At 43.2% G+C, this 27,417-nt stretch overlaps 1 protein-coding gene across 1 annotated transcript in view; it reads left to right on the forward strand.

Annotated features, from left to right (window-relative positions):
• LOC311011230 (cytoplasmic phosphatidylinositol transfer protein 1-like) overlaps window positions 1-27,417 on the forward strand; it is a 62,788-nt gene that overhangs the window by 27,927 nt on the left and 7,444 nt on the right. The window contains exons 2-4 of the mRNA XM_084006050.1: window positions 17,110-17,258; window positions 20,851-20,950; window positions 24,131-24,202. Coding sequence (XP_083862176.1) covers window positions 17,110-17,258; window positions 20,851-20,950; window positions 24,131-24,202 — 321 coding nt within the window. The remainder of the gene's footprint in view (window positions 1-17,109; window positions 17,259-20,850; window positions 20,951-24,130; window positions 24,203-27,417) is intronic.

Genomic DNA, 27,417 nt, shown 5'->3' on the forward strand with positions numbered 1-27,417 from the left:
CACACACACACACACACACACACACACACACACACACACATGTACTTGCAGAGCCTGAGGCAAATAACCAGGTCAGGTGTGAAAGGTTGGTGCAAGTGTATCCAAGCATACCTCCTCTTTTCATTGTACAGAAGTGCACTGCATCAAGGGGCCTGTTGAAGTGGAATCGAGATGAGAAGGGTGTAGTGATGAATCGGCAGCCTCTTAGCAAGTCACATTACTAGTGGCATGGCTTTTTGGCCAGCTGAAGCCGAAAATGGAAAGGAAGGTCCAGACCCGCCTGTCGGAGTATGCAAATGTACGACATCACATTAAACCTGGGCCTCTGTCATCTACTCTCTAATGTCACAATCGTGGTGGGAAGAGACATTGTCCTAGTGGGATACCTTGTGGTCATAACTGTTAACATTTCAAGATGTTTGCAGTCAAATTACACAGGATGGCTAATGATTAAATTCGACTGCAATTATTAATCTATTCAAATAATATTATAGTCTTTGTGAATCAATTGACCTCCACCACACAGTTGCATTTGTATAGATTTTTCTTAAAGGCGTAAATTCCTACTTCCCCTCTTCCCGACTGCCAGGGTTCATACAGTTCACACCCTCAAAAAAATCACTTATTGGATATCAATACAGCATTATATCACTGCTGTTCTGCATTCAAACTGCAGACAAAGTGTTTTAAAACTAGGGTTTTGTATGGTTTTGTAGTAGTTTCTCCAGAGCTTCATGGTGTTTGCTGAGAGAACACGTCGGATGCCAGAGGAGCGATCGTGAGCACGGCTGATGGGAAATCGACCTCGTCTGACTGGCCGGTGCCGTCGCGTCACATAGAGAATCATTAGTGTGTGTTGAGTTACAGTAACACTATCCGAACTGTCATTAAGCAATAGCCCGGCGTGCCTCTCACACGTACATTGCTTCAGTTATACACAGGTCATGAGAGGGTGACATAGACGTCAATGGTTGATAAAAGTAAGAGTAGCAGAGATCGGGGGAGGGGAAGGAAGAAAAACATGTAAAGGGAAGGGAGGCGTTTATGTCTGGTCAGAACACCTCTGTGTTGGTCATTGAGTAAGTTGAGGTGAAGTATGGGTCAGGAGGGGTGGAGGGAATGCCAGTTCATCAGAAGGTCGATGTTAGTGGTACCGGACCCCAAGTTTCCCAAATGCAGTCCGTATCCCATTGTCGCCTTCTATCCAACAGGACATGGATGCGGTCGTTTTGTTTCCAAGAGGATGGCTGGTCTGTTTTCCCCTCACTGGGGCTGAATGTGGGTCAGTGGTCTCCAACTGAGTCCCCAAATAACCCCGTCCTGCAGATGTTTGCACAGCTGGTCAAATAAGATACTTCACAGGATGTGTGTCAAAACTGGTCCTCCGTTAGCAAGTTAATCGCCATGCGCTGATTTGGATTTTGGCTCATGCACATTGGGACACTGATGAGACGTGTGACACCGACTCCCAAGGTGTGACGGCTCATGAAAAATGGAGTAACTGTACTGTAAAGCAAAATAAAGGGATGAACTGCCCATTTCACAGAGGTATCGCAGTCGGGAATACATATATACTGAACTACAGGTAGATACTTCATACATGACAAGTACTCTCATCAGGTTCACATGGTAAAGACCAGATTGAAAGATATGATGGTAAAAATCCTTGAACATCATGTGGTTTTAACAGCAACTGGTAATGGAGAAGAAACGTAGAGAGACTGTGAGTGGAGGAAGACAAAGAGAGGACAGAGGAGGAGAGCGGGGACGTTGACTGTCCTTAGTCCCCGATGATGATGATGATGACGATGATGATGAAGTCAAACTTCAACCAGCATGGCTAAAAATAGCATAGCCCTGCTGCTACCGCACACGCACACACATTCCCAGTAGGGATTCCCATCAAAGCTGCCATCACCCATCCTGACCTTTTCATTTAAATAATGTACACTCACTCTCTCACATTCGGCCGTTCACGTCATCCCCGTGCGTTATAAACGCTCACCTGCGCTCCTACACTGAGCCATTAGATACGTTAACCCTTACTCACGCACGTTTAGCCACTCTTTGAACATTTCGTTGAACGGCTTTCCCCCCGTTAACGTCCTCAACATGCATTGTGCTTGAACCACAACTGGGCAATTAAGCAAAGGAAAAGCGGCGCTGCAAAGGACACACGAATGGCATTGTGGGAGCTTGGACGGCACTGACTGATGTGCAACCAAAGAAACAACAGAGCAACGTGCAGGCATAAAAGGGGCTCATTGATGAGTTTGCCGGTTGTTAATCCTAAAATAATTGCCTGGCTTTAGCAAAAGCAAAAACAATTCCACAATGCTAAATTATACGTTTTCGTAAGGATTAAGGAGCTGTTTTTTTTTAGACTTTGAATTTGTTCTGTGCCTTCAATCATATCACACGATCTTCAGCAGAGGGTTTTTTTCTTGTGGATTACATTTTTTTTTCATTAATTCTATCATGACCTTATACATAATGAAACGGACTTGAAACCTTATGGAGGTTACAGTGTGTGTAATGGAAGGCCTTGTTTGTTTACGTTGCCTAATACCTTCGGTCTGTAAATCAAGCTCCGCTATGTGCATTTGCGGAAACCTTGAAACGCATAACCGGGCTGACGTGCACTCTGGGTAAGCATTTGAGTGCTCTGGCTGCCATTTAGTGTCACATTGAACTACCAAACATGACTTTGGAGAGGAGTCGTGACTTCATCCTGCACACAGAAACACACTCGTCGCTCCCATCGCTGCTACTGTAAAGGGTACTTCATTGTTCTCTCTGCTTCCGAGAAATAGTCCCATATTTTGGAATATATGTTGAATTTTATGAGGAATTACCAGCGGCGACAGCCACACTGATGTTGTTTTCACCTTGTGAGTGAATGTGTGTGGGGCATCATGGCAAAAATGTGGTCTTGGTCAGATCTCCTCACTAGCAACGGAAGGAGTGACACTCTCTCTGGGTTTGAAGATACATAAACTCTCCGTCTTTGTCCCCAAGCTATCACTGAGTTGCACCGTCTCCGTTTCCTGCCTGCTGTGTTCAGCGCAATGACACAGCCTATCTGTGTGTGTGTGTATGTGTGTGTGTGTGTGTGTGTGTTTAGCACCTCTGAGCAGTGAGATAGAGGAGAGGAAGCACTTTAAGTGACTACCACAGACTTTCCATTTCAAGTCCTAAATCGTTACCTCCAGAGCTGCATGGGGAAACTAAAAACATCACTTTTTGATCTGCACAAAATTCTGAGAAGTAAAATTACCGCAATGACTCTGACGATCCAATCTCCAAATAGTCACGATGACAGAGAAGATGTAGCAAGCAGTACTTTGCCTTTTAAAAAAAGAAGAAAGAAAAAAAGCCTGAAGATGAAGACGGATCGAAGTGAACAGGATGTGGTGAATGGTGTTTGGCTGTGTAAAAAGCATATAGAAGCCTTCAGCTAGCTGATATGTTGAATCCCCTCCCCCTCTTCGCCGGGCTTCATGGCTCTATAAGGGGGTCCGGTGTCCACTCAGTGGCTGTTAGCTTTCTACATACAAGTGCATGCACACAAGACTCATTTCAACAACAAGATTTCAAGACAAGTGTGTGTCAATCTGTAGGTTTCTGACTGTATCTTGAAATGTGTGTTTTGACAGCTCCATTCCTTCGTGTGTATCTAAGCATGTGACCAGCTCACTATTTTGTCGAACCCAATCATTCCAGTCACGCTTGGAAATCTATAAAATCTTAATAAAGCCATCAGAATTTGCAGTGAGATGTATTTGATTGCCTGGAAAAAATTAATTGTAAGGGAAAAAACTGAAACGATCAAGTGACCTTGCTTTTGCATCCAAGCAGATCTTCAGTCCGTACGTCTTCAGGTTAAACACACAAAAAAAGGACTGGGGGGGGGGAATAATGATTCAAATGGGACTAAAGTGGAAACATTTTCGGAGAGTGGAGCAGTGTGTGTGCTGCTGATTGAAGGGTGCACGGTCTCGCTGTGTTCCAGGACAAAATGTGAGTGATTTTATTTCACAAGTGTTTGGACATGAGAGGTTTTATAATATGTCTCTGTCCCATTTAGTAAAAGGGCACAGTGGCAGTGAGGAGGAGCTCTGTAGAGGTGAATGTATTCAGAGTGTTTGCATTAACACTGTGTGTGTGTGTGTGTGTGTGTGTGTGTGTGTGTGTGTGTGTGTGTGTGTGTGTGTGTGTGTGTGTGTGCCTGTACTTTCTCTTACAAGCATGCACACTGGTTTGCATGTGAGGTGAGCATGTCTGCACATTCACACGTGATTGCATGTGTTGCATGTAGTATGTTGTGTGTGTGTGTGTGTGTGTGTGTGTTGGATGGTTTCCCCTCTGGTAGAACAGGGCTAATGGTTTGTTTACATCCTCTCAAGTTTCGTGGGGATTTACAGTCCCCGTGTTGGCCAGCGAGGACGAGGAGGCAGGATCTACTGAGTCCTCTTCCTCCTTCTAGATGCTCGTCACAACCCCCTTCATCCTCATTCAGTCTCTCTTTCCCATTCCCAGTCTTGTCTCTCCATCATTTGCTGTCGTATTCTCTCCCCTCAAAGTACATACTTCCAGTTTGGCACCTTAATGATACTCTTTATTATTCTCTCTACCATCCACATTCATTTAGCCTTTCTTTGCTCTATCTTTCTTTCCCGTCTTACTTTCCGTCTGTCTTTCGAATCCGTTTTTGCTACATCACTCCTGTCATTTGTCTAGGCCTTTCCTCTCACCTCTTCTCTCTCCCATTATCTCCCCCTCTGCTTGGCTTCCCTCTGTTTTGGCTCACCTTTTCCTTCCTCTTCATATTACCACAAATTGGTTACACCAGAACCCTGCGCTCTTTTCACATTCCTCTTTAATCATAAATCACCTGCTCCCAAGCCTAAATCATAACCAGGCTTCATCTTCATTGCCCCTGCATTAATATGGCAATGGAAATGTTTTCAGGAAATGAAGATGAGTTTTTGACTTTGTCTTATATGTTCAGATGAATATGCTTTGGGACCCGTGGAATGGAAGCAGTGTTTTCTTGCAAACCCGTCCCCAGCAGCATAGATCTACCACCTCTGCCAGTTCAAATAACTTTTTAAAGATTAAAGCAAAGGTTTGCATATTCTTGTGTATCAGTAGAGCTTTTCCCCCTGCTTCCCTCTTCTCACCTCTCAAATGTATCTTTTACATTGGTTCAAATTCCAGTTTCTCCCAATTGCCTGAAATGTCTGAGCTTTTCTTTGTTCCTATTGGTCTCTTTGAGGCGTTCCTGAAGGTCAGTAGCTGTTGTTCAGGGATAAAAACTCCTAGATTTCATGTTTAAGCAAACCGTGTCAGTAGGGTATCGGTTTTTCCAAGACCAGGCTCGGGCTGATCCAACATCAAACCTGCTAAGAAACATAATATAACTAACAATTCTTTCTGAAATATACATTTTCGTGTTGACAATCACATTAAAAACCACATGCAATAAATTAGGCTGATTTGACCTCCCGCTTACATCCATTCAGGTTTCTCCCAAAGGCTTTCCACATCCCGTTTATCTTTTTGCACCCCTTAGTTCATAGTTGTGAACGCAGACTCAGCAACAGAGCCAATTAGAGAATCATTAAAACTGAGAAAGACAAACAGAAAATGTGCTAAATTCTGTGTGGAAGTGGAGAAAAAGGTGTTGAATGTTTTGTGTGTATGTGAGTGCAATACAGGATCTCCCTCGTAAAGTAGCCCCACCCCCGTTTCCCCACATCGCACACGCAGACGATGCAACGGTGAATCTGTCCACTTTGAAAAGACAAAGCCGGTGACACACGGAGCATTGAGCATATGTTCAGCCCCCCCCCTTGCTCCAAACGCAACACGGTGGCATGTTGCAGAGTGCTCTTCACACCACTCTCTTGTGACACACACACACACACACACACACACACACACACACACACACACACACACACACACACACACACACACACACACAAGCATAAGCAGGCTGCAGCAGCTGTGGACGCCGATCTGCAATTCATAGACTACCATGACCTTCACCTCAATGCCAACGGCTAACTGGGTTCCAGCCCAGCTCCATACAGGTTGGAGCACATGACTCCATTCCCTTTGCTGGTCTGAGCATTTCTTTTTTCAGTCCAGACAGGTGTAACATTATCCTGACAAGATGCCATTTGAACCTCGCTGTTGAGGGAAAATATCAGCCGAATATTCTGACGTGTTAAATGCTTCACCTTCTAATCCCGGGACAGCAGGTTTCCAGTAATAGATTACCTCTTGTACTCCGTGTAGACCTGCCAACCTGCATCCACATGCCCCTGCATAATAATTATTGCGATGCCACGTCAGTTATCTGAGAATAATCCACACTCCTGGCCAATCACAGTCAAGTATTTTCCATCATATTGTGTAACGATTAGCATGTTTTTTAATGATGAGGATTCAACCTGGTAAAATCTTTGATGAAATACACACTTGTATAAAACATGGTTTCTCTTTCCAGTACTTTCTTTCACTCGCGTCGTCATGAGCAACATCTCAGTCACAGGAAAGCATCCATCCAACTGTCCCTGGCATTGGATTTGTACGTATAAATGTGTGCCGTGCATCATCTGTGTGTGCGCAGGCCTGTCTTCACGTGTGACGATATGATGAATAATAATAGTTGTGTCGGAGGGGAGGCGTGTGTCCCGGGTGTGTGTATGCCTCAGCTGGCTGGCACTCTATCCCACATTAGCAGGAACTTGAAGCTGACAGGTATCGGGTTGAGTCACAGGTGGGCACTTCAGCACAGTTTGTTTCACTTAAAGGTCAAGGGGGAGGCCGTCGAAATCATTGTACAACAATCCAAACATTTTTTTTTTTGTTTTTACAGATTTTCCCATTTGAGTTCAAAATCTTGAATCTTGACAAATAATCAATCTGTGAAATGAAACTGTATTCAGAATTTTCTGTATTATATACCCTTTCAGTGTGGATAATGAGACACGGGCATCTGCAGGCCTTTTTCACATTATCAACCTAACAGTGATGGGTAGAGATAAGGTTGAACATCTGCAGGTTTTTACTATTGGATGTCACTTTTGGTTCATTTTTCTTTGGTTCGCCCTTCCCCATTAACCACAAACTAACCTGTTGTCTACTGCTGCATTTTGGGAAAAAAACAAACAAAAACAGCAAATGTAGCAGAGAAGGTGGGGAAAATGTGATGCTGCGATTCTCGTGGAGGACAGGACAGAAATCTACTGCAGATATTTCTCTGCTGCACAGCGCTTTCTTGTGTTTATGGTGCTCCGATTGTTTTTTTTTCTCTCACTCACTCAATCACTATCTTTACCATCTTTTTGTTGTCTTGTTCATTTGCCCTGTCTCTCCACTTTCTTGCCTACACACACACACACACACACACACACACACACACACACACACACACACACACACACACACACACACACACACACACACACACACACACTAATTACACTCTTAGTTCCCCTATTGGCTGTCAGGCCTACAGCTAAAGGATAATCTTATCTGGAGAGAGCAGCCCAGCGCACTGCAAACTGCCACCCAGTTGATTAAATGTGCACTGAACAGGGGAAGAAGAGTGTGTGTGTGTGTGTGTGTGTGTGTGTGTGTGTGTGTGTGTGTGTGTGTGTGTGTGTGTGTGTGTGTGTGTGTGTGTGTGTGTGTGTGTCATCATAGGTAATGAAACTGCAGAGTGATGGGCCCATAGCAGTGCCAGCTGAAACGGATTGTGTATGTATGCTTTTAAGTGTCTCTGTGTTACAGATGGATGTAGGGAAGGCTGCAGACTGATGCACTACAGCTACACACCTTACAGAGCAGAGGTCGAGATTAAATGTTTTCTTTTTCTCCTATGAGCATTTTCAGGCTGTATATCATCCTGAGTGAACACCGTGCATCTCGAAAATGTAGCATTTGAAGGATTAGGTGTTCTTCCTTCAGAGAATTCATATTACTACATGCAGTTTTTAGCCACATGTCTGGCGGAATAGAAACCAAACACGTTTGAAGCAACAAATGGTTTGGATGTTTAAAGAAAGTAGTGTTTCATGGAGCCAGCAAGGCAAGGCAATGCAATTTTATTTGTATAGCACCTTTCAACAACAAGGCAATTCAAAGTGCTTTACATAAGACATTAAAAGTATTGAAAAAATAAATAAATCAAGCAAATAACATTGTATTGTTTACTGAAAGGCAGCGGCCAACGGAAAAGTCTTCAGTCTTGATTTAAAAGAGCTGAGATTTGCAGCAGACCTGCAGCTTTCTGGAAGTTTGTTCCAGATATGTGGGGCGTAAAAACTGAAGGCTGCCTCTCCATGTTTGGTTCTGACTCTGGGGACACAGAGCAGACCCGTTCCAGACCATCCGGCAGGTCTGGAGGGTTCCATAGCTAAGCAGACGTTCAGAAATGTATTTTGGCCCTAAACCATTCAGTGCTTTGTAAACCAACAGTAGTATTTTGAAATCAATTCTTTGACGGACAGCCAGTGTAAAGATCTGATAAACAGAGTAATATGATCCACTTTTTTGGTCTTAGTGAGGACTCAAGCAGTAGCGTTCTGAATTACCTGCAGCTGTCTGATCAACTTTTAGGGGGAGACCAATAAAGACACCGCAATGTCACCGGGTCTCAGCATTTCCTCAGGGATCACCTGCTTGTGCCACATACAGTTAGAAGGAAATCTAAGCATGCTACTATCCTTTTTAACTAATTTCTCTTCAAATTTACCTGTCGGAATTTCAGGAGGACTAAAAATGCAATCATGACAGTCTGTGTTTGAATGCTAACAAGTAGTTTTAATCCTAAAGAGATGTTGCTGTGTTATATTCTTCTCACGTTGTTTCCTGATGATATTGCGTTACATCAGCCACTATCGCCCTGCCAATGCAACCATCCATCAGTATGAAGGGCAGTTTGTGGGGGTAAGAGAGGAAAAGCTGCAGGTTTTTGTTCTATTATTTGATGAACCTCTCCAGAATTTGGCTTGCTCATGTTGTGAATGTTAGCTGCCAAAGCATCAAACCTGACCCCGTGACATCTACGGTACTGGAGGCAGATCAGTTCTTCTGACTTAGCATCACATCTACAGGTAGATGGCAAATGGATGCATTTCTGTAGCGCTTTTCTACTTTTTTCAACTGCTCAAGTTGCTTTTACACTACATGTCTTCATTCACACACACGTTCTTCACTTAGGGGGTAAGTTGGGGTTCGGTATCAGGAGGACCCGCTCTACCGCTGAGCCACTGGGCATCGTTACAATGTTGTACCATAGTCATGCAAGCACTGCTTATAGGTAGCTACAAAACTGCATAATTATTTGCTATAGGAGGTATTGGAGCTATGGCTGCAGTAGTAACTTTTACATGCTCAAGACTATGGGACTAAATCATTTTTTTGTGGGGCACCACAAGCACTCAAGAACAGTTACAAACAAGGTCGTAGGCAAACAAAGTGCCCACAGTTATATGAATGAATGGTGCTCATTGAGATTTCTGTTTCCTGTGTTCCTGTTCCTAACACAGACAATAAAAAATAAAGAATATCTGCAAATTAGAATGGATTTCGATCCATAAGAGTAATAAAAAGAAGGGAGCCGTGCACTTGAATGAAGGGTTAAATACTCTTTGTGGACTGTCTTCCAGAAAAACAAGCTCTTCAGGTGATGTTTTTTTTTTTTTTTAACGGCTGTTAATAAAAGAATAGCCCGCATTTCTGCTCGCATTACCACAGGTCCTCAGCGTGTGATCATAATAGCACTATGGCCATACGTGCTTCCTACACAGACTCGACAGAAAGCACACTGAGCACATTTACACAAGCAGAGAGCCAAGGCTTATTTTTGTGCTTTCACAGTCATCTCCATGGCTGTTTCAATCTCTCAGGCGAAACATGAGCAAGTAAAGTCACATGAGCTCGGGGACAAGAATGGTTTCTTTTTTTTCCCCCACCAAAGTTTTTCTTACGTTGGTGAAAAGTGGAAAAAAAAAAGGGGCTTTTCTGTTGGGCGGCCATGGTGCCACATCCACCCCCGCCCTGGAGGGCGTTAGTACAGCCCTTCTGCAAGTGAAACACGGTGATTAGAAGAGCTATTAGAGTAGCTATTAGCATTTCACAGTGGCATTCAAGTAGAGCGGTGTGTTGACCTGGATGCTGCTGGACTGCAGGTCCATTATGTCCTCACTTCATTAGAGTCTTTGGCTGATGACGAGGACTTCTTTATTCAGTAGGTTGTTTATTCTGCCAAGGTTGCATTCAAAATATATGACAACGATGCATTAGTAAAGCAACAGAGACTAGTGGACGCATATATGTTTCTGTGTCTTTGACTCATCCTCAACAAGAACAGACTGAACTGAACAGACTGAACTGACGATAAACTGTTTAAATGGTGGGTCAATTGTTTGGCTTCCATCCAAGTACAGCCAAAAGCCAAATTGAGACGCTGTAAAGTGTACAAGTGAAGCGAGTACTGAGGCCTCCGTATCTTTCAGGAGCGGCAGCGACAGAATAATGAGAGATCATCTCTTAATGGACCGAAAATTGTTCTACTCTATCTGTTCGCGTCTCGGTTTTATTGCTCTCTTTAATTCTGAGTTCCCACTCCCCATCCTTTGTCCTCCGAGTCCCGTATTGATGTACAGCGATGGGCGGCCAGCTAATCATAACCCTCCCCCCTCCCTTTCATCCTCCCATCCTCTCTTCTCCATCTGCTGATTCACCATTTCTATCTTCCACCGTTTCCATCCAGCTCCCTTTTCTTCCTCGTTTCTCCTCGCCCCCCTCAACAACAGTCCTGCAGCTTTCCCCGAGCACGCCACATTTGTGATGTGCTGGTGCATTATCGACTGCACAGAAATGCTGAGGGAGACCAGATAGACCACATATTGATTGATACAGCTTAATGCTGCAATGTTGTTTATTCATATTATGTTTCTCCAGTCCAGCGGTCTGTCTGACAAAGAGTCCAGACCTGTTGAAGCCCATAGAAATTTGAGCAGTGCTACTTTTGTTAATGAATGGAACTATTTGCGCTGAAGAGCTTGAATTAGTTATTTTATTAGTAAATGAACCACTTTCTCTCGAATGGGCAAAGCCTCTACATCAGGAGGGCAGCAATAATCAAGATGAAATTAAACTGGATTGAAAAATGAAAGGTGAAACATTTATGTCACGTCAGACTAGTTTTTTTCAAGGGTGAGTCCCAGACATGCTGAGTGCAAATAAATAATGATACTCATGTATTTGTTTGAAAATGATCCAGAGATATTTCTTCATCTCTGGGAGAAGAACAACGGGCCTCATGCATAAGCACTGAAACAAACAGATTTGTTCTCATGTGGAGCATGCAAGCATCTTCTCTGAGATAGGAGACAAGGCAAAGAGGCAGGTACAAAGGTTTAAGTTTGTGTGAAAAGAGGAAATATTACAACTACTTAGTGCAAAAAAAGCAAATTAACTTGAAAACCCCTGTACCACACTAAATGAAACATAGTTAGATTTGTGTGTGTGCTAGTGTTATCTGCTAGTATTTAAACTTCCAAAGAGCCCGGATGAATATATTTCATTGAAGAAACTGAAATCAAGTCTGTTTTGAGTCTAACTGTCCCAAGTTGTATTTTGTGTAATGGGTATACACCAGGGGCAAATCTCTCACACTATGGTGCTGTTAGAAGAAAATAAAGTGTTTGTGATCACACTGAGATCAGTCAAATCAATGGGTCACACATCATATAAATAATGCTTTTAAATGTGGAAGTGACCAGACGTTCCGATGCTGGCTGCGGCTGGAGACATTGGAAGCAGGACACGCGGAAGGTTGTGATTTCACGCCCGTCCAGCCATCCAGACCAGAACCCTGTAATAGTTGGCGATGATGACACTCCGGCCTATTGGCATTGATTAATGAGCAACAACAAAGCAGAGTGCCCCGTCATCAGACAAATCGAATGAAGAAGAGGCGAGCGCTGCAGCCTCTTTTGTGCCGGCTGCATCATGTAGCTAAATGATCGATCACGCTGTGAAGATTCCAGGCAGGAGACGGGAGTGAATGGTACTAAAGCACCGTGGCGTCCTCTGAAGTGATTGCCTGTTTTACTTCAATAGGAGGAAAACAACAGGGTTATTCAACCAGTCGCTACCAGCTCCTGTTTGTTGTTGTGAAAACCGTCCCGAATATTCCGCCACCCCTGTTCACGGAGCACGTTCATTATGGCGCCCTCAAACTTTTCAAATAATCCCACCGGGCCTGATAAGAGGCCGAGATCATGCATGCACGTCCTTGATATTTTAAGAAGTTGATGACCGCTACAGCTCAACGGTGACTAAGCGGATGGGAAAGGACATCGCTACTCTAAACGGACATTTAATTAGACTGATGTCACACTTTACTGCCACTCTAACCCTGAATCTCAAGCCTTTATACCTCTCTACGTCCGTCTGTCCCTCCCTCTCATCTCCTGAAACTTTGTCCTCGCTCATTAGCAGCTCCCGTATCCTTCAACATCTCCTCCGCCCTCACTCACCTTCCTCATTCTGTATGAATCAGAGAGGATGGAGAGCATCTGCATTATTTACAGCAGCTCTTAATCCGGCCGCCGGTCGCCGCAGCCCAGAGCTGCTTTTAGAAACGCTGCCTTTTGCTTTCGAGACTTCAATGAAAAGGTTGAACTTTCATGAATAGAGCTGACGGGGCTTTAATGGAGTACAGGAGAGGATGAATCGACGGAAAGGTGACGCTGAAAGAACTTGTTATGTCATTTGTTCTAGCTGTTACAGTATGCTGGCTAAGAGGGATGATGTAATAGCTGGCTGATATCTGCCGCATTAATAAATGAACACACAAATGGGGAGAGGCCTTTTTGTTTTGCATTTCAAACACTGAATTACATGAGCTTTTCTCAGCTCTATCATGTTCGGATTGGTACACATTAGAAAGCATGTACATTTTCAGTGCTGACATTCCTTATAATTAATTTATTTCGACTCAGCAGTAAACAATAAGACGCCAAGTCTCCTGTCGGTATTGGATGACACATGGAGATTGGTCATTAGGCCTATGTGTCATTTCAGGGCTGATCTTGCCAACACTGAAAATGTTATAAAACACATTAGGTGTGCTGACAATATTGTTTTGCTTGATGCATTTCATCACCTAGGGATATATATATATATATATATATATATATATATATATATATATATATACGTTCTGTAAACCACAGTTTGCTTTAATGCATGTTATTGAAAACATGTTTATTTTGTATGTGAGAGGGATTGCTCGTAGTGGTGAATGAACCTACAGGGAATTATCCTGATACAGATCTCCTACAAAGCTTTATGTGTTTCCATGCTGGGTTTTTTTTAGAGGAAAAGCATCAATAACCTTCTGTGTGCCTTTTTTCCAGAGCACCAAAAAACAACAGGAAAAAGTTGCATTTGGCTGCATGAACCAAGTGGAACATTTAGCAGCTAATGGCCAGATATTTCTCAAAGGGCAATGCCTGTTGAACCTAACTCCTAACAACACACTTTCACTAAGTTCACAGACAGAGATGTCTGCAGGCATTGTTTGTAATTGTGTGGTGCAGTGCGTGCAGGCTTTGGTGATGCAGATTAGGGATTCCAGGGAGAGATGCTGTACATGCTGGAACTATTTCTTCAGTTTATGGGTCCTGCAGTTATTTGTTGTTTGGCAAACAAACAGTAAACCATGTAACAAGTTGTTATTTTTACATTTCTCCAAACAACATAAAATGTGTTCATTAGTGAGCTTTGGAAGTCTAGGAGGGAAATCAAGTGTTTGGTATATTTGCTTGACAAATGACAATTGTACATTTACTGTTGATTATCCTGTGCCCATCAATTATTCAAGTAATTGACTTTTGCTCTAAGTAGACCTGTAAACCATGCTGCATGGCGGGGGGGAAAGAAAACTATTTTTAGATTGTTGTCTTCACTTCGGCAGAGGTCAAACACCATGTGTCTTAATAACGGTTTGCTTTCTTAATATGGTGCTCAGACAACCTTTTCAGACCTGTTATTCTGTGTGTCTAGAGAGTGGCGGCCTTGGAGCAAACGGATGCAGTGGAAGTGAGTCACTGTGTTTCCCAGTGAAGCCAGTCCACAGAACCAGAGAGGACACAGAGCCGAGGTGCTGCAGCTGGGTGTATAAGGTGGAAGTTTGGTGATGTTTAACTGAGGAATTCCTACACACACCTTCCTCAGTTAAACATCACCAAACTTCTGCCTTATTATTTTCACAATCTATGCATTAAAAGGTCACACAGCCAGCTGCAGCACCTCGGCTCTGTGTCCTCTCTGGTTCTAGGAAACGTATTCCTCAGATCAGATTTAGTAACCAAGAGCATTGCATCGATGAGCATACGAGTAAATGTACACAACGGCCTGCTTGTGTGTCCATCTGTGTGTCTACACACTGTAGGTTTGACCTCATCTGACCTTTTGAAGGGACATGCTTGTTCATGATTAACTGCTTTTTGCGTTTTTAGTTTTAATTAATCAAAAACTCTTCTAATTCATCACCCTCGTCCTCCAGCAGCTTAGAGCCCCTTTACTCTGGTGGGAGGGTCTATTTTTCAGATGATTACACTCATGTCTGCGGCCTCTAAAAGCTCTATTTTACATAACAATCACCTCGGAACAGAACACAGAACTGAATGTGATGGGAATTTTTCATTTAGTAGTTCATTATAGTATAATTAATAGTTTGAGTAGTTTTAACTCATACTATTCCAAGTGTCATGAGGTAACCTGTATTCTGCACTTATGTCATGTCATGTGTTACATGAGTTGTGAAATGCATCTTGTGACACCAGCACAGCTGGCAAGTCAATATGGATCTATGGACACTGATGAGTGGTTCAAACACCACATTCTGGACAAAGTTCTCCGTCTACACAAACAACGGATACAATGCTTTCTGATGACACATCACAAACAACTGTATAAAAAGCCCTTCTCAAGACTGAAGACTTGGTCAGACTCTTAAGGAGTCTGCCCCTATCTGGCCAGATAGTTTGCTCTGAAGCTGTATGTCGGTGATGCGGTCCGCTTGGACACCCTGTTTGCGAGGGCTTTGACTTATTAGACTTTGTCTGTTTACAGTCTGTCTGTAGCGACTGCTAGCCTGTTTTGGACTCTTTATAGAATAAATTACTAAAAGCGCTGTTAGGAGTTGTATTCTTATTTCTCATCAGGTGATCATAAACTGATTTCCACCACACTGAATATTCAGGAAAGATTATTGGAAGTGTTTTTTCATGCTACTGGTTATTTTGCCAAATGTGTTACATTTGGCAACTGCATATTATATAGCATGAAAAGCTGACAAAACTTTTCGTCTCTATATTTTGGATTTTTATTCTCTTATAGCTTCTTGGTTTTGCATCCTTCCACTAGGCCTGGTCTAATGACTTGCAGGGCTTTACATACATTTATTTTTTATTAGCATGCAAAATCAATGTGTCCATCAATGTTTTGCACCAGAAACTAGGTGCTTTTGGTGCAAAACTGCTGACCCCACCCCCCTGGGAGCAATTTTAGATGAGCACCTCACATTTTCCCCTGACAGCATTTTGCAGCTCAGCACACAGCCGTGAGTGGTAAAGGTCAGGGGAAAGAGGAAATGTGAAATCCAAGGGAATAGGGTTGATTTAGCTCTCCTTCATTACCAGTGCCCTACATGTCTAACTTTTAAACTGGTGCACATACCTGGAGGAGAGGAGCACATGGGGAAGAGGTAGCGTATGGTGACGGAGTGCAGCTTCACTTGTTCAGAGCCTGTAACGGATTCAAAGGGTTATGAGCATCACTGGCCATCATCAAACCATATTTTTCTTTAACGCCTCATTTTTCTCATCATCTTTCTCTCTTAATTACAATCTGTTGTTTAAAAAAAGAAGAAAAAAGTCCAGTTGTGTCTCCTTTCTACATCTTTGATTTAATTCTAGCCCCTCCTTCTCATTAAAACTCCTCAAGTTGCACTCCTTTGATGCCCCTCAGTCTCTCGCTTTCACTCGGCCCTCTTTCTGTCTTTGAAATGTTCCATTGATTTTCATATCTTTCCTACTCCTTTTCTGTGTCTTTTGTCGCCAACTGAAGCTTTGGATTTAGAAGATTAAAGATCAAAAGCAGACAGAAGTGCTGCCTTCAAATCAGTGCAGCCACGTTTTATTGCTCATATCAAGTGAACATGCTGAAGGGCATTGAAAAGTAAAAGCTGTTATTGCACGGCAAGAGTATTTCATTAACTGTGACATTTCTACACATTGGACCATGTTCAGAGTCTCAACCATGTGAGCAGATTAGCAAGAAACCAACTGCAGGTCTGGCCTTTCATCGAAGAAGCATTATTGCTGCAGAAGCTGACGGGACTTTGATTTGTTTTCTGGCCTTTTTCTCAACACAGTCTGGAAAATAAGCCAATAAATAAAGAATGAGTGTTGACTCGGGGCCAGGCAGACAGGCAATTCATGGTCAAACGCATCCAAACATCTGCTTTTGACATTTTCAAGGAGTGCGGTTTCACACTTTTTGTCGGCCTCGGGGCAGAAATCAAAGAAAGAGGCATAGTTGATGGAGTTTGTTATTTAAAGGTTCTGAACCATATTTACCCTAAGTTAAATTTATGATCATTTATATTCTCAAACAGTGACTATCTCAATTATTATTATTGAACCTGATGCGTTGCTTCAGACCTTTTAGCTGAAAATGAAACTATTGAGATGTAATATTTTCTGTCAATGCTTCAGTTGCTCTGGATTTAATTCCATAGTGAATTCCTTCACATTTTGCACTTAAAAGCATTTGTGAGTCCTTAATCATTGCCACTATTTGTATTATTATTCCTATCCTGGCCTCCAGGTCCTGTCATGATTTTGCTTGATAACAAGTATCTGATTATCAGTCTGTTAACCTTCTTGTGAACAGTGGTTGAAAATCCCCGGTTACACTGCACACTCCCACGGTTTGCTGTAAGTTTCTCAAAGTGGTTCTTGTCAGACAATCGCATGTTAACTCACCCTGTCTGTGTCTCTTCTCTTCCAGTACCGGATCGGGCAGCTGTACATGATCAGCAAACACAGCCATGAGCAGAGTGATAGAGGGGAAGGGGTCGAGGTGGTCCAGAACGAACCGTATGAAGACCCGGCGCACGGCCAAGGACAGTTCACAGAGAAACGAGTCTACCTCAACAGGTCAGTGCACCGCCTCCTTTCCAGCTTATTGTCGAAGATGTCACTGGGGTTTTATGTTGCACTCTACTGGCAATGCATTTAACACATTTTTGGCACAACCTGCAGAATCTCAACAGTTCGTCAACAGTAAACACAAGATAAACGATTATCTTTGAGGAGTGCTGATGCGAAACATTACAGCAGTGAGCTTAGTAACAATCTGTCTGGCTCATGGTCTTAGAGGCTTGCCCGCCACCTGGGACTCAATCTCTTGTTTCTGAACATTCTCACTCAAAGAACCCATCCATCCATCCATCCATCCATCCATTGTCTACCGCTTATCCTGTATTCAGGGTTGCGGGGGGGCTGGAGCCAATCCCAGCTGTCATTGGGCGAAGGCAGGGTACACCCTGGACAGGACGCCAGTCTATCACAGGGCCGACATGTAGAGACAAACAACCATTCACGCTCACATTCACACCTATGGGCAATTTAGAGTCATCAATTAACCTATCCCCATCCTGCATGTCTTTGGACTGTGGGAGGAAGCCGGAGAACCCGGAGAGAACCCACGCTTACACGGGGAGAACATGCAAACTCCACACAGAAGGAACCCAGGCTGACCCGGGAATCGAACCCAGGACCCTCTTGCTGTGAGGCGAGAGTGCTACCCACTACACCACCGTGCAGCCCACTCAAAGAACCCATTAGCCAATATTCTATCCATATCGATGGCTTTTCCCAAAGCTTGGGAGTGTATGGTTTAGTGTATATCTTCATATTAACTGGCTCAGATCACATTGAGCCATTTGATGAGGATGGAAAGGTTTTGCGGACACACCGATATGCATGTGCTGCTTGTTGTTACGAGCAGGTTTCCCTGATTTACTTCTCCATCGCGGTTATACATCACCCCATACTGATGCATCGGGCTGCATCGCATGCAGATACATGCGTGACCCTCCCACGCAGATTCGTCACACACGCACGAGTCGAAGAGAGCCGACGGGGAATAGGTCGGAGAACATTTGAAGGAGAGAAAATGACGGCGGTAGAGAGAGGAAAATCATAAGGGCAAGAGAGGGAGAGTAGAGAGGGTGGACAGAGATGCTGTAGGCCATTTGTTTTAGCACAAATACCTGTGTCAGCATTCGCTGTGCCAGGGATGTAATTATGCTGAGTCAGCACAACTCTGCTCTTCAGAGGAGAGGGGAGGAGAGGGAGAAGTCAGAGGGAGCAAACGGAGATAAGTTGGGCTTCTATTCAGGCTTTTGAAGGCAATTTGCAACATATTTAATTATAAAAATTGGAAGGCTATATAATTGAGATCCACAAATTACACCTGTTTGTACAGTTGCTTAAGACCTTGTTTGTTAATAAAATCATGATGTCTTTACTTTCCAAAGCCACTTAATTTCACTACACACGGCAATATCCGTGACATCACATTACAAGTTAGATCATGTTATATTAAAGATCCCATATTATACTGTTTTTCATCAATTTCACACAGCTGTCAGAGGTCCAACAACACTGTTTTCGATATGCATTGCCCCAAACCCATCCGTGGTCTTGCATTTCAGCTGTCTAAAAGTTGCTCAAATGAGCTCTGCTGAGGACTGTTTCTGTGTCTGCACCTTTAAATGCTAATGAGCTCCGTCTGGCATCACCTACTTGGAGAGCCATGGAGACGATGCCACTTACTAGTGGTAGCATGCACCAATGTTTACAGTGGATGTAACGCTATATGGCTCGCCTATGTGGCTCAGGTGAAGTTGCTGGGTCCCGTATGGTTGGGACAGATCCTTTTACGAGGGTCAGTGTCGAGGCAAAGCCAGCTTTGTACTGACCCTCGTTACTGAAGCAGTCCGATGTGAATTGGTTAGCACACACATACAAGCTAACACGAACCGTAGCCGGCACATTGTCATTAAAAATCTGCACCATCGTGCACGGCGCTCTATCGGCAGCAGTGAAGACGCACCAGAGCGCGTGAGACAAAGGGAGGATTGTCTCCAACTTCACCCGCACCGGGATTTATTCACGGAGCACCAGCCAGATCACCCAGCGCCACAACCGCTAAATCGAGCTGTGTTCTGGCCCGCTGTGTTGCGAAATGCCCCCTCTCGGATATCTCCTATCATCGCACAGAGGATTTCAGCCTATGCAAATGACACCTTTCATTACGTAACGTCAGGAGCTGAATCTGAACAGCCTATAGGAGCACCGTTTTACCAGTGGGTGGGCTGCAGAGACCATGCAGGAGTCGCTTGTTTTTCCTCATTCTGGGTGTTGACAGGCTCAGGGAGGACCAGTTTATAGGTGTAAAGACCAGAGAAAATGTGTTTTTCATAATATGGGACCTTTAAGTTGATTTTACCATAACTGCTCACCTTACTCAATTAGCCATCTATCTGGCTCTGCAAAAAAGCATTCACCAGCAGGGAATCAATCTGGACTTGTTCTGTCACGCTCCGACCAGCTGTCACAATCCGCCTGACGCTGGACTTCTCCACACACCGATTCCAAGCTTGTTCCGTCGCTAATCTTAATCATGAGAGAAGAGAGATGATTGAATAGCGTGTCGCCTTTCCTTGGATGTGTTCGACTAAACGAGGCTGTTTTTGTTTCAACTCTATTTTTTTCGTGAAATCCAAACGCCGGCTTTGGCACAGAAACTCGGAGCAGCCTCCCACCACGCTCGCACGCTTGGCGGCCGTGGGCCCACGTCGCAGCAGCTACTGGCAAAGCTGTTTAAAAGAACAAGGATGGAGCGGGAGAAATCAACAGATGGAGGTGTAGGAGGAGTGTCAGTCCCTTTTTGGTGGGAGGGGGGAGAGGGAGAAAGGGAGAGCCTGCCAACATTCACACAATGTGATCGTCGATGGCTGTTTTTTTTTGTATTCACAGCCATCACGATGCAGTGGGCGCCATTTTTTGTCCCCCTTAGGATATTGTTTTGCACATCAATCAAAGGGAGCGGAGATGAAGACGGGCTACATGAAAGAGCACTTAATAAATGAGTTCTCAATGTTCTCATCAATAAGTTCTCCGTGTAGCTTCAATTACATCTTACCAGAGATCATGGTTCAAGGTTAGAGATAGGCATGCATGGGACAATATGAAGTTTTCATGTCATCATCCTGGCCAGAGTAGTTGGGATTCACAATATTATTCAGATAATTGTCAAAATATGCTTCAAACTCTTAAAACTGCAGCAAAACTACTTTTGGTATCGTAAAGGACATATTAAAAATAATATATAAATAATAATAATAAAAAAATGGCAACATTGCGTGAGTCTATTCTTTCTGATAATTCCTGGAGGCCTTTGACATCTTCTTTTGCTAGACTGGGGCCTGGGGTCTTATCCAGCTTAGACTACGGGGATGTAATGCACCCAGTCATTATGTTTGGTTGCTTGCCTGATTTGGGTGTTGGGAAGCATCCTGTTTACTCCGTCCCTCAGTTTCCCAATGTTCAGTTATATACTGTGAGCAGTGGAACACGTTTTTCCATGATTGCTGCAATAACGGAAGCAATTTCCCCTCCTGCTACATGCTCACAGTCTCCCTCCTCATCTGTCTCTGTCTGTCTCAATGTCTCTCTGCAGTAAATTACCCACCTGGGCTCGAGCAGTGGTTCCTAAAATTTTCTATGTGACAGAGAAAGCGTGGAACTACTACCCTTACACCATCACAGGTGAGCACACTGACAAATTAGTATATGTGTTTGTGGGTCTGTCAGCTAATCAATCTTTCCGGGGTTTTTTTAAATGGCCAATACCACAAATAGACCTTACACGCTCAAGGCTTGCATCATATAAAATCCAGTTAGCTGCTAGAGTGCCCTGCTGGAACACTATAGAGCAATAGAGCCGCCATCAGGCTCTCAGTGGGCCGAAAGTTGTTTTTCAGTTCAAACACAGTTTACTCGGCACTCTCCACTTGGTACACATGCTCTACTGTGTGTTTTTAGTTGGAGCACTATGTGAAAACAAAGTGTGAGTTTTCAAGACGCATCGAGAAGAGCCATTCTAGCACATGGTCCGAGACTGCTAATCTCCACTGCATTTTTAACATATTTTAGTTGGAAAGGAAAGAGCTTTTCTACCAAAGTCCCCATGCAACTCCAGACATGTGCTGTACAATTCAGGAAACTCTTCAGCAACATTGTAAATAAGCAGTTTTATAGCATTCTCAACAAAATGCAAATTAAATGTGAAAAGCTATGACTTCTGCAGACGAGCCTTCAACTCTAAACTCTAAAAGGTGATAGTATTGACACGGGGCAATGGCTCTAGATAAGAACAGTATCACACTGATCAGTCGCACAAACATGTTATTGACATATAAACATGTTTTTAATCCGCGCTGCCTTACAATGAGTGCAGCAGGGGGTGAAGCTTTGCCATCACCGACAGTACCCAGCACATATGTCTGTGATGTGTTAATGATCCTGAGAAAAGTGTTGCACACTGAGAAGTAGATAAAAGGGAATATCATTTTGATGAGAGAAAATTGGAGAAAGTAGAGGAGAATTCACTCAGGAGGGCATGATGTGAGGAATCAGCTAAAGAATTATGCACTTCCTGTATGTCTCACGCTTTTTTGTACACTGTGGCCTTCTCATTATGCTGTTATATAACTAACTGTGATATGCCTGTGCTCTGTCTCTGCCCCGACCTTGATGTCTGTGTCACCCCCACGCCCTGATCTGCAGAATACACGGTAAGTAACCTATATGTACACTGCATGTCTAATTGAGTGTGTTATGGTGCACCACTGTGTGCAAAACAACCAGGAAACCAGCCTGCTGATCATCACCGGTGACTCCGGATGGAAGGGAAACAAGAATCTTGACCCGTCACAACCATTAACGCACACCAAACACAGGCTGAGCCCAATCAAAACTCATCTGCACTGTATAGGAAGCTGTGGACACTGTTTGTTCTTCCTATTCAAGTTATTTATATAGCTCAAAAGGGGGAGCAACTGAGGAGGAAGCTTGTTTTGTATGGGAGCTAAAGGACATCCTGATCAAAGATAACTCCAAGATTATTTACGGTGGTGCTGGAGGCCCGGGCAATGTCATCTACAGCAATTATATCATGAGGTCATTTTTTCGAGTTTTGTTCTATATTTAACATCAGGAAAATGCCAGTCATCCTAGTTTTATGTCTTAAGGCATACTGGGGGTTTAACGAACTGATATGACATGTTATGAATATAATTGTAATTGATATAATCATCAACATAACAATGAAAGAGTGTTTTCTAAAAATATTGCATTAAGGAAGCATAAGATGAATAGGTCCGAGCATAGAACCTTGTGGGACTCCACAACTAACTTTGGCCTGCATAGAGGATTCAATTAATTGCGAAAACTGTTGATGTTACTGCAGTTACACTTGAATACAATCAGATATTCAAATGAAATGTCAGGAAGTAATCCTACTGCCAAATCTAGTTGGATACGGTGGCATGGAAATAGTTTTATGAGTCTTGAAGTACAATCAACAGATTTATTTCTCACCACTTAATCGCATGTTTGACAGTCAGAGACTTATTGGAGTTGTATGGCAGATATTCTAGCAAACAATCGTCCATTTTCACATCCAGCAGACACAGAACAACATTTACATTCATTTGGAGTCTTTTTTTTCCCACCAACCCGCCAAATGTAAGACATGTATTTATCCTTTTTAGCTCTGCTTTGCTCCTCAGAAATATATCTTGTTCTTCTGCAGCACTGTGTTTAGAGTAACTTGCCATTAGGGCTGGGTACAGAGAGAGCAGTGGGATTAGTAGAGCTTTTATGTTGAAACAAGCTGCCTGGTGCTGTTCAAAATTAGGTTGATAAGAGCGGTGGGAGTAAGTCAAAACTGAAGATGTGATCCATAAACCAAGGCAATGAGCTAAAAGATGGTAAAATTATCTGTAGAGCTGAGAGGGGGAAGCAAATTTGGATGATCATTCTCTAATTGTGGGTGTTTCACTACAAGTGAGCCCTTACACATTATGCAAAATTGTCATCCTTGTTAGCTTGTTGCATGGATTATACTGCGACAGAGCTGCTATATTTCCGAGCACAGGACTCACAGCTATATATATATATATATATATATATATATACACACACACGCGCACACACACACACGCACACTAATAAGCAGAACTGTCTCTGTGACCCGTGATTAACCCTTGAAAACACATGAGGCTTTGGCAGAACAAGCTGACACACTTTTAAGACACACATGCATGCGATTAGGCCTCGCTATAGGGCTTCTGTTGTACAGAGTGAGAAATGCCAACAGCATGAGTCATGCCAATTTTAGGGCGCAAGAAAAAAAGGAGAAAGACAACAGTGTTGCTCTGTTGATGTGTGAGGGCGTTGCGTGATCATTCATGTATGATCGAGTGTAGAAGCAAAGCCAAGATGAGTTTTTAGGCAGAACTCTTAATTGTCTTGGCATTTGTCAATTTTGACAGGGAGCTAGAAATTGACATGCTTTTAAGCCTGCATTTTTGTTTTGTATTGTTCAGTGAGGAAGAACATAGAAAGAGGAAGACAGAACGTTCCTCCGGTTGCTTTGGCAGCCTGTGCTAAGATGGAAAAATGACTTTCAAAGTCTACTTTTACCAGTGGTATCAAAAGTACAGGAATTCTTTACACAGGTACTATAGTACTTCACACCTCAACTCCTCTAGGACATATCAAATAACCTCATCTGCATTATCACCAGAGGGAAGGAGTGTTTACTTTCTGCAGGATAATATTCTTAGTGTTCACCACTTCTGTATCGACTCTTTAAATGCTTTAAAAGGCAGCACATAGGTTGCTTTTTAATTGTATTTTGGTGGTTTCACATCATTGTCTTTCTATATCCGCAGTGCTCATTCTTGCCCAAGTTCTCCATCCACATAGAGACGAAATATGAGGACAACAAAGGATGCAATGATAATGTGAGTATTCTGTCTTCTGTCCTTCCTCTACATAAATCTGCACAGCAACATTATCCACTCTAAAACACAAAATATGTCATAGCAGACATACGGTTGAGAACAAGACCTCTGCGAAGGCTACATGTGTAAAACCATCCGGCTCCAGATTTGGCAACTCTCACACCCTCATTTGCAATCCCGTCGTCTCACGATGCCAACTGTACTATATACCTTGAGAGTCTGCCAAAAAATGACTCCACTTGTTGGCCAGCTAATTTCATTTTGGGCTGTTGGCCTCCTCACTTTCTTTCTCCGCCTCTATATTTTACTCCGCTCTCCACTTTATAGGAGCATTAGTCATGAAATGAAAGGCTGCCACTGCCCCAGACAGTGAGGAAGAAGAATGGTAGGGTAGCGTGCAACGGACAAATTGCTTGAAATATATCATGGTGGGCAGCCAGCAGGTTAATGTAACAGTGTCTTCATGTTGAGCTTCAAATTGTCAGTGGTGATGGTGTAAGGGAGGAACGGCCCCCAGCCTCACTCTGCTGCTGCGTCTCCGAGTAGTTTGCACACGTACACACAAAGCGACAGCCTGTCAGTGTGCATTAAACGTGTAGTGATGTTTTAGATTGATCTGTGTTTGGTTTGTCATGACAAGGCGACAAATCAAATACTTTTTTTTTTATTCAATCCAACAGAAATTGCCTACAGCCAATGCACTTGAGATTAATCACAGTTCTGCGGCATAACACACAAAATGTTTCGATGATCGAATAATACAGCTGCACTACTTTATGAAACAAACGAGAAGCTTTCCATGTTTCATGACATCGTATAAACAGTTGGTGAGTATGTGCTGCATATTTCAGGATGCTGTGAAATAATATGAATGCAGCTGTGTTTTACGTAACATTCTCTCCGGGCAAATGCCGTGTTTTCCCACGTGGGGATTCCGATGGCATAACATACATCTGTCCACTCGGGGTGTCTCGCTGTGAAAACAAGTCCAAAAGACAGACGAGGAACTGCTGAGTGGGAGGGATTCAAAGACGGGGGAAGGATTGGTGCAAGTGAGCGAGGAAAGTCGTGGGTATGTGGACAGGAAGTGAGTGGGTGTGTGAGTGGACGTCGTGCACCGTTTGAATGGAGGCTGCAGTAACAGTACATGACATGCAAAACTCCAGAGTACCGTTGGGTGTCACACGCACACGTATGTGTACACACACACACACACACACACACACACACTTTTTAACATGTGTCCTGAGGCACATGTTGCTCTTGCAATCACTCCAAGGACACCTGAACTACACAGCAGGCAGACTGAGAAAGATATTTCATTCTCTTTTATTTTGCCATACTTTACAGGACCTCTTTACTTTTCACTTTTTCCCCCAAGTTTTGAGCTATTATTGCAAAAGCCCCACACCTGCACAGATGCCCCCACAGTGAAGCCAGTGAGCATAGAGAATTGCATTGGGTTGAACATAGACCTCCCCCAGATCCAGTGAGCCTTTTTTTAGTTTTGGGAGAAGTAAGAACAGAGCTGTGGTTAGTGTGAAAGAACATGTAGTCTTTTCGGAATGACACAGAGCGACCTTATTGAGAGGTCAAACCAAGGATTTTGGTTTCTGATAAGCACTTGAGAACATCATTCATAAACACCTATGTTGTGTCTGCTAAATGCCCTAAATGTAAATGTATTAAAGTTCTTTAAGCGCATTAAATAACTGCATCAAATTCAGTTTTACCTTGTTTCAGTGAACCAAAGACACTCCCAAATCATTCCTGCACGTCATTCGTCTTTATAATTTGCAAAATAATGCATATGTGCTCTTAGTAGATATTTCCCCTTTCCATCTGATCTCTGATAACACAAATCCAGGGTTGCTCCTATTAGAACAACCAAGAGTGAACCATGGATGAATAGGGATATTTTAGATGCTATTAATAAGAGCAACAAAGCCTGTTTAGTGTTAGGAAGTCCAAGGACCAGGCTGACTGGGGAATCACATGAAACTGAGAAAATGGGGCAAGAGAGAGAGAGTAAAGGGGCATTTTTCCATGATCAAATAACTGAAGACAAAAGCAACCCAAAAAACAGGTTTAATTTGCATGTGGAAAATGGTTATTTGACCAAAATGAGGGAATGATTTAGAAAAGTGTGTGGATGTGTGTGAGCTTGGTGCCTCTGCATGTATGCATACCATGCAGAGGACACTTTAAATGGGAACGGCTGCTGGATTGTGGTGCGGGGTGCCTGGTGATGATGTACATATGAGTAGTCTATATAGTCTATAGTGTACAGACATATAGTGATTAGAATTGTGTTGATAAATGTGTGTGGACAGTCATGATTGAAATAAATAAAAATATGATTTAATTATTATGTTACAAATGTCAAAAAATAAAATGAAATGTAAATACAGCAAACGGTCAAACAGGAAGGAGGAGCTGCTTGACCTGAAGGCGGTCAGTGAACCAGCTGCTTATAGAACCAACAACATGGGGAGGGTGGACGATGTGCCTTTTGTAGTCCATTATTGTAGTTTCTCCACCGCAGACCCACGACTCAATCATCAGCCGGCGCATTATAATGACATAGCTTAGCGAAAGTCCAGTCGGATTCTCGTCTTTTCCTAAATCATTTTGAGTTGTCCTTCCAACTTCCGTTAACCCTGTGACGTTTTCCCTCGAGGTTAAGGAAACATGACTATTCGACCGCAGCCAATGCTTTCATTTCCACTGTTTCTCCCACCGTTTCCTCCACTCCCCTTTCCTCTCCCTTCCTGTGACTTCATCCTTCTCCTCTTACTACACACTATCTTGCTCTTGCCCCCCCCCATCGTTTCCATTTCTCCTCTCATCCACCTCTGCTTCTCTCTTTGTCTTCATTCCAGTCTCCTTTCCCGTCGCTCGGCTGCACTCATGCATGCTGACATCTCACCCTTATTGTGCCAGCATTGCTCATCCACACTGTAAATGACAGAACGCAGCCTCGGAGGGGGAGGAGGAGAAAATAAGGAGTGTATGGATCTGCGGAGAGGGAAAGTTCACATTCAGTGGAGCGACAAAAGTCTGAAAAGATGCGCTAACCAAGATGTGAATGCAGTACCTGGAGAAATGTATACATTTATAACAAAGAACTACAGATTATACAGTATATATATGATTAAAATTGTCATAATTGTAATAGAGGATTTGAACATATGATTCAAAGATAGACTAACATA

The sequence above is a fragment of the Eutrigla gurnardus genome (genome assembly GCF_963514095.1).
Source record: "Eutrigla gurnardus genome assembly, chromosome: 3".
NCBI classification, from domain to species: Eukaryota; Metazoa; Chordata; class Actinopteri; order Perciformes; family Triglidae; genus Eutrigla; species Eutrigla gurnardus.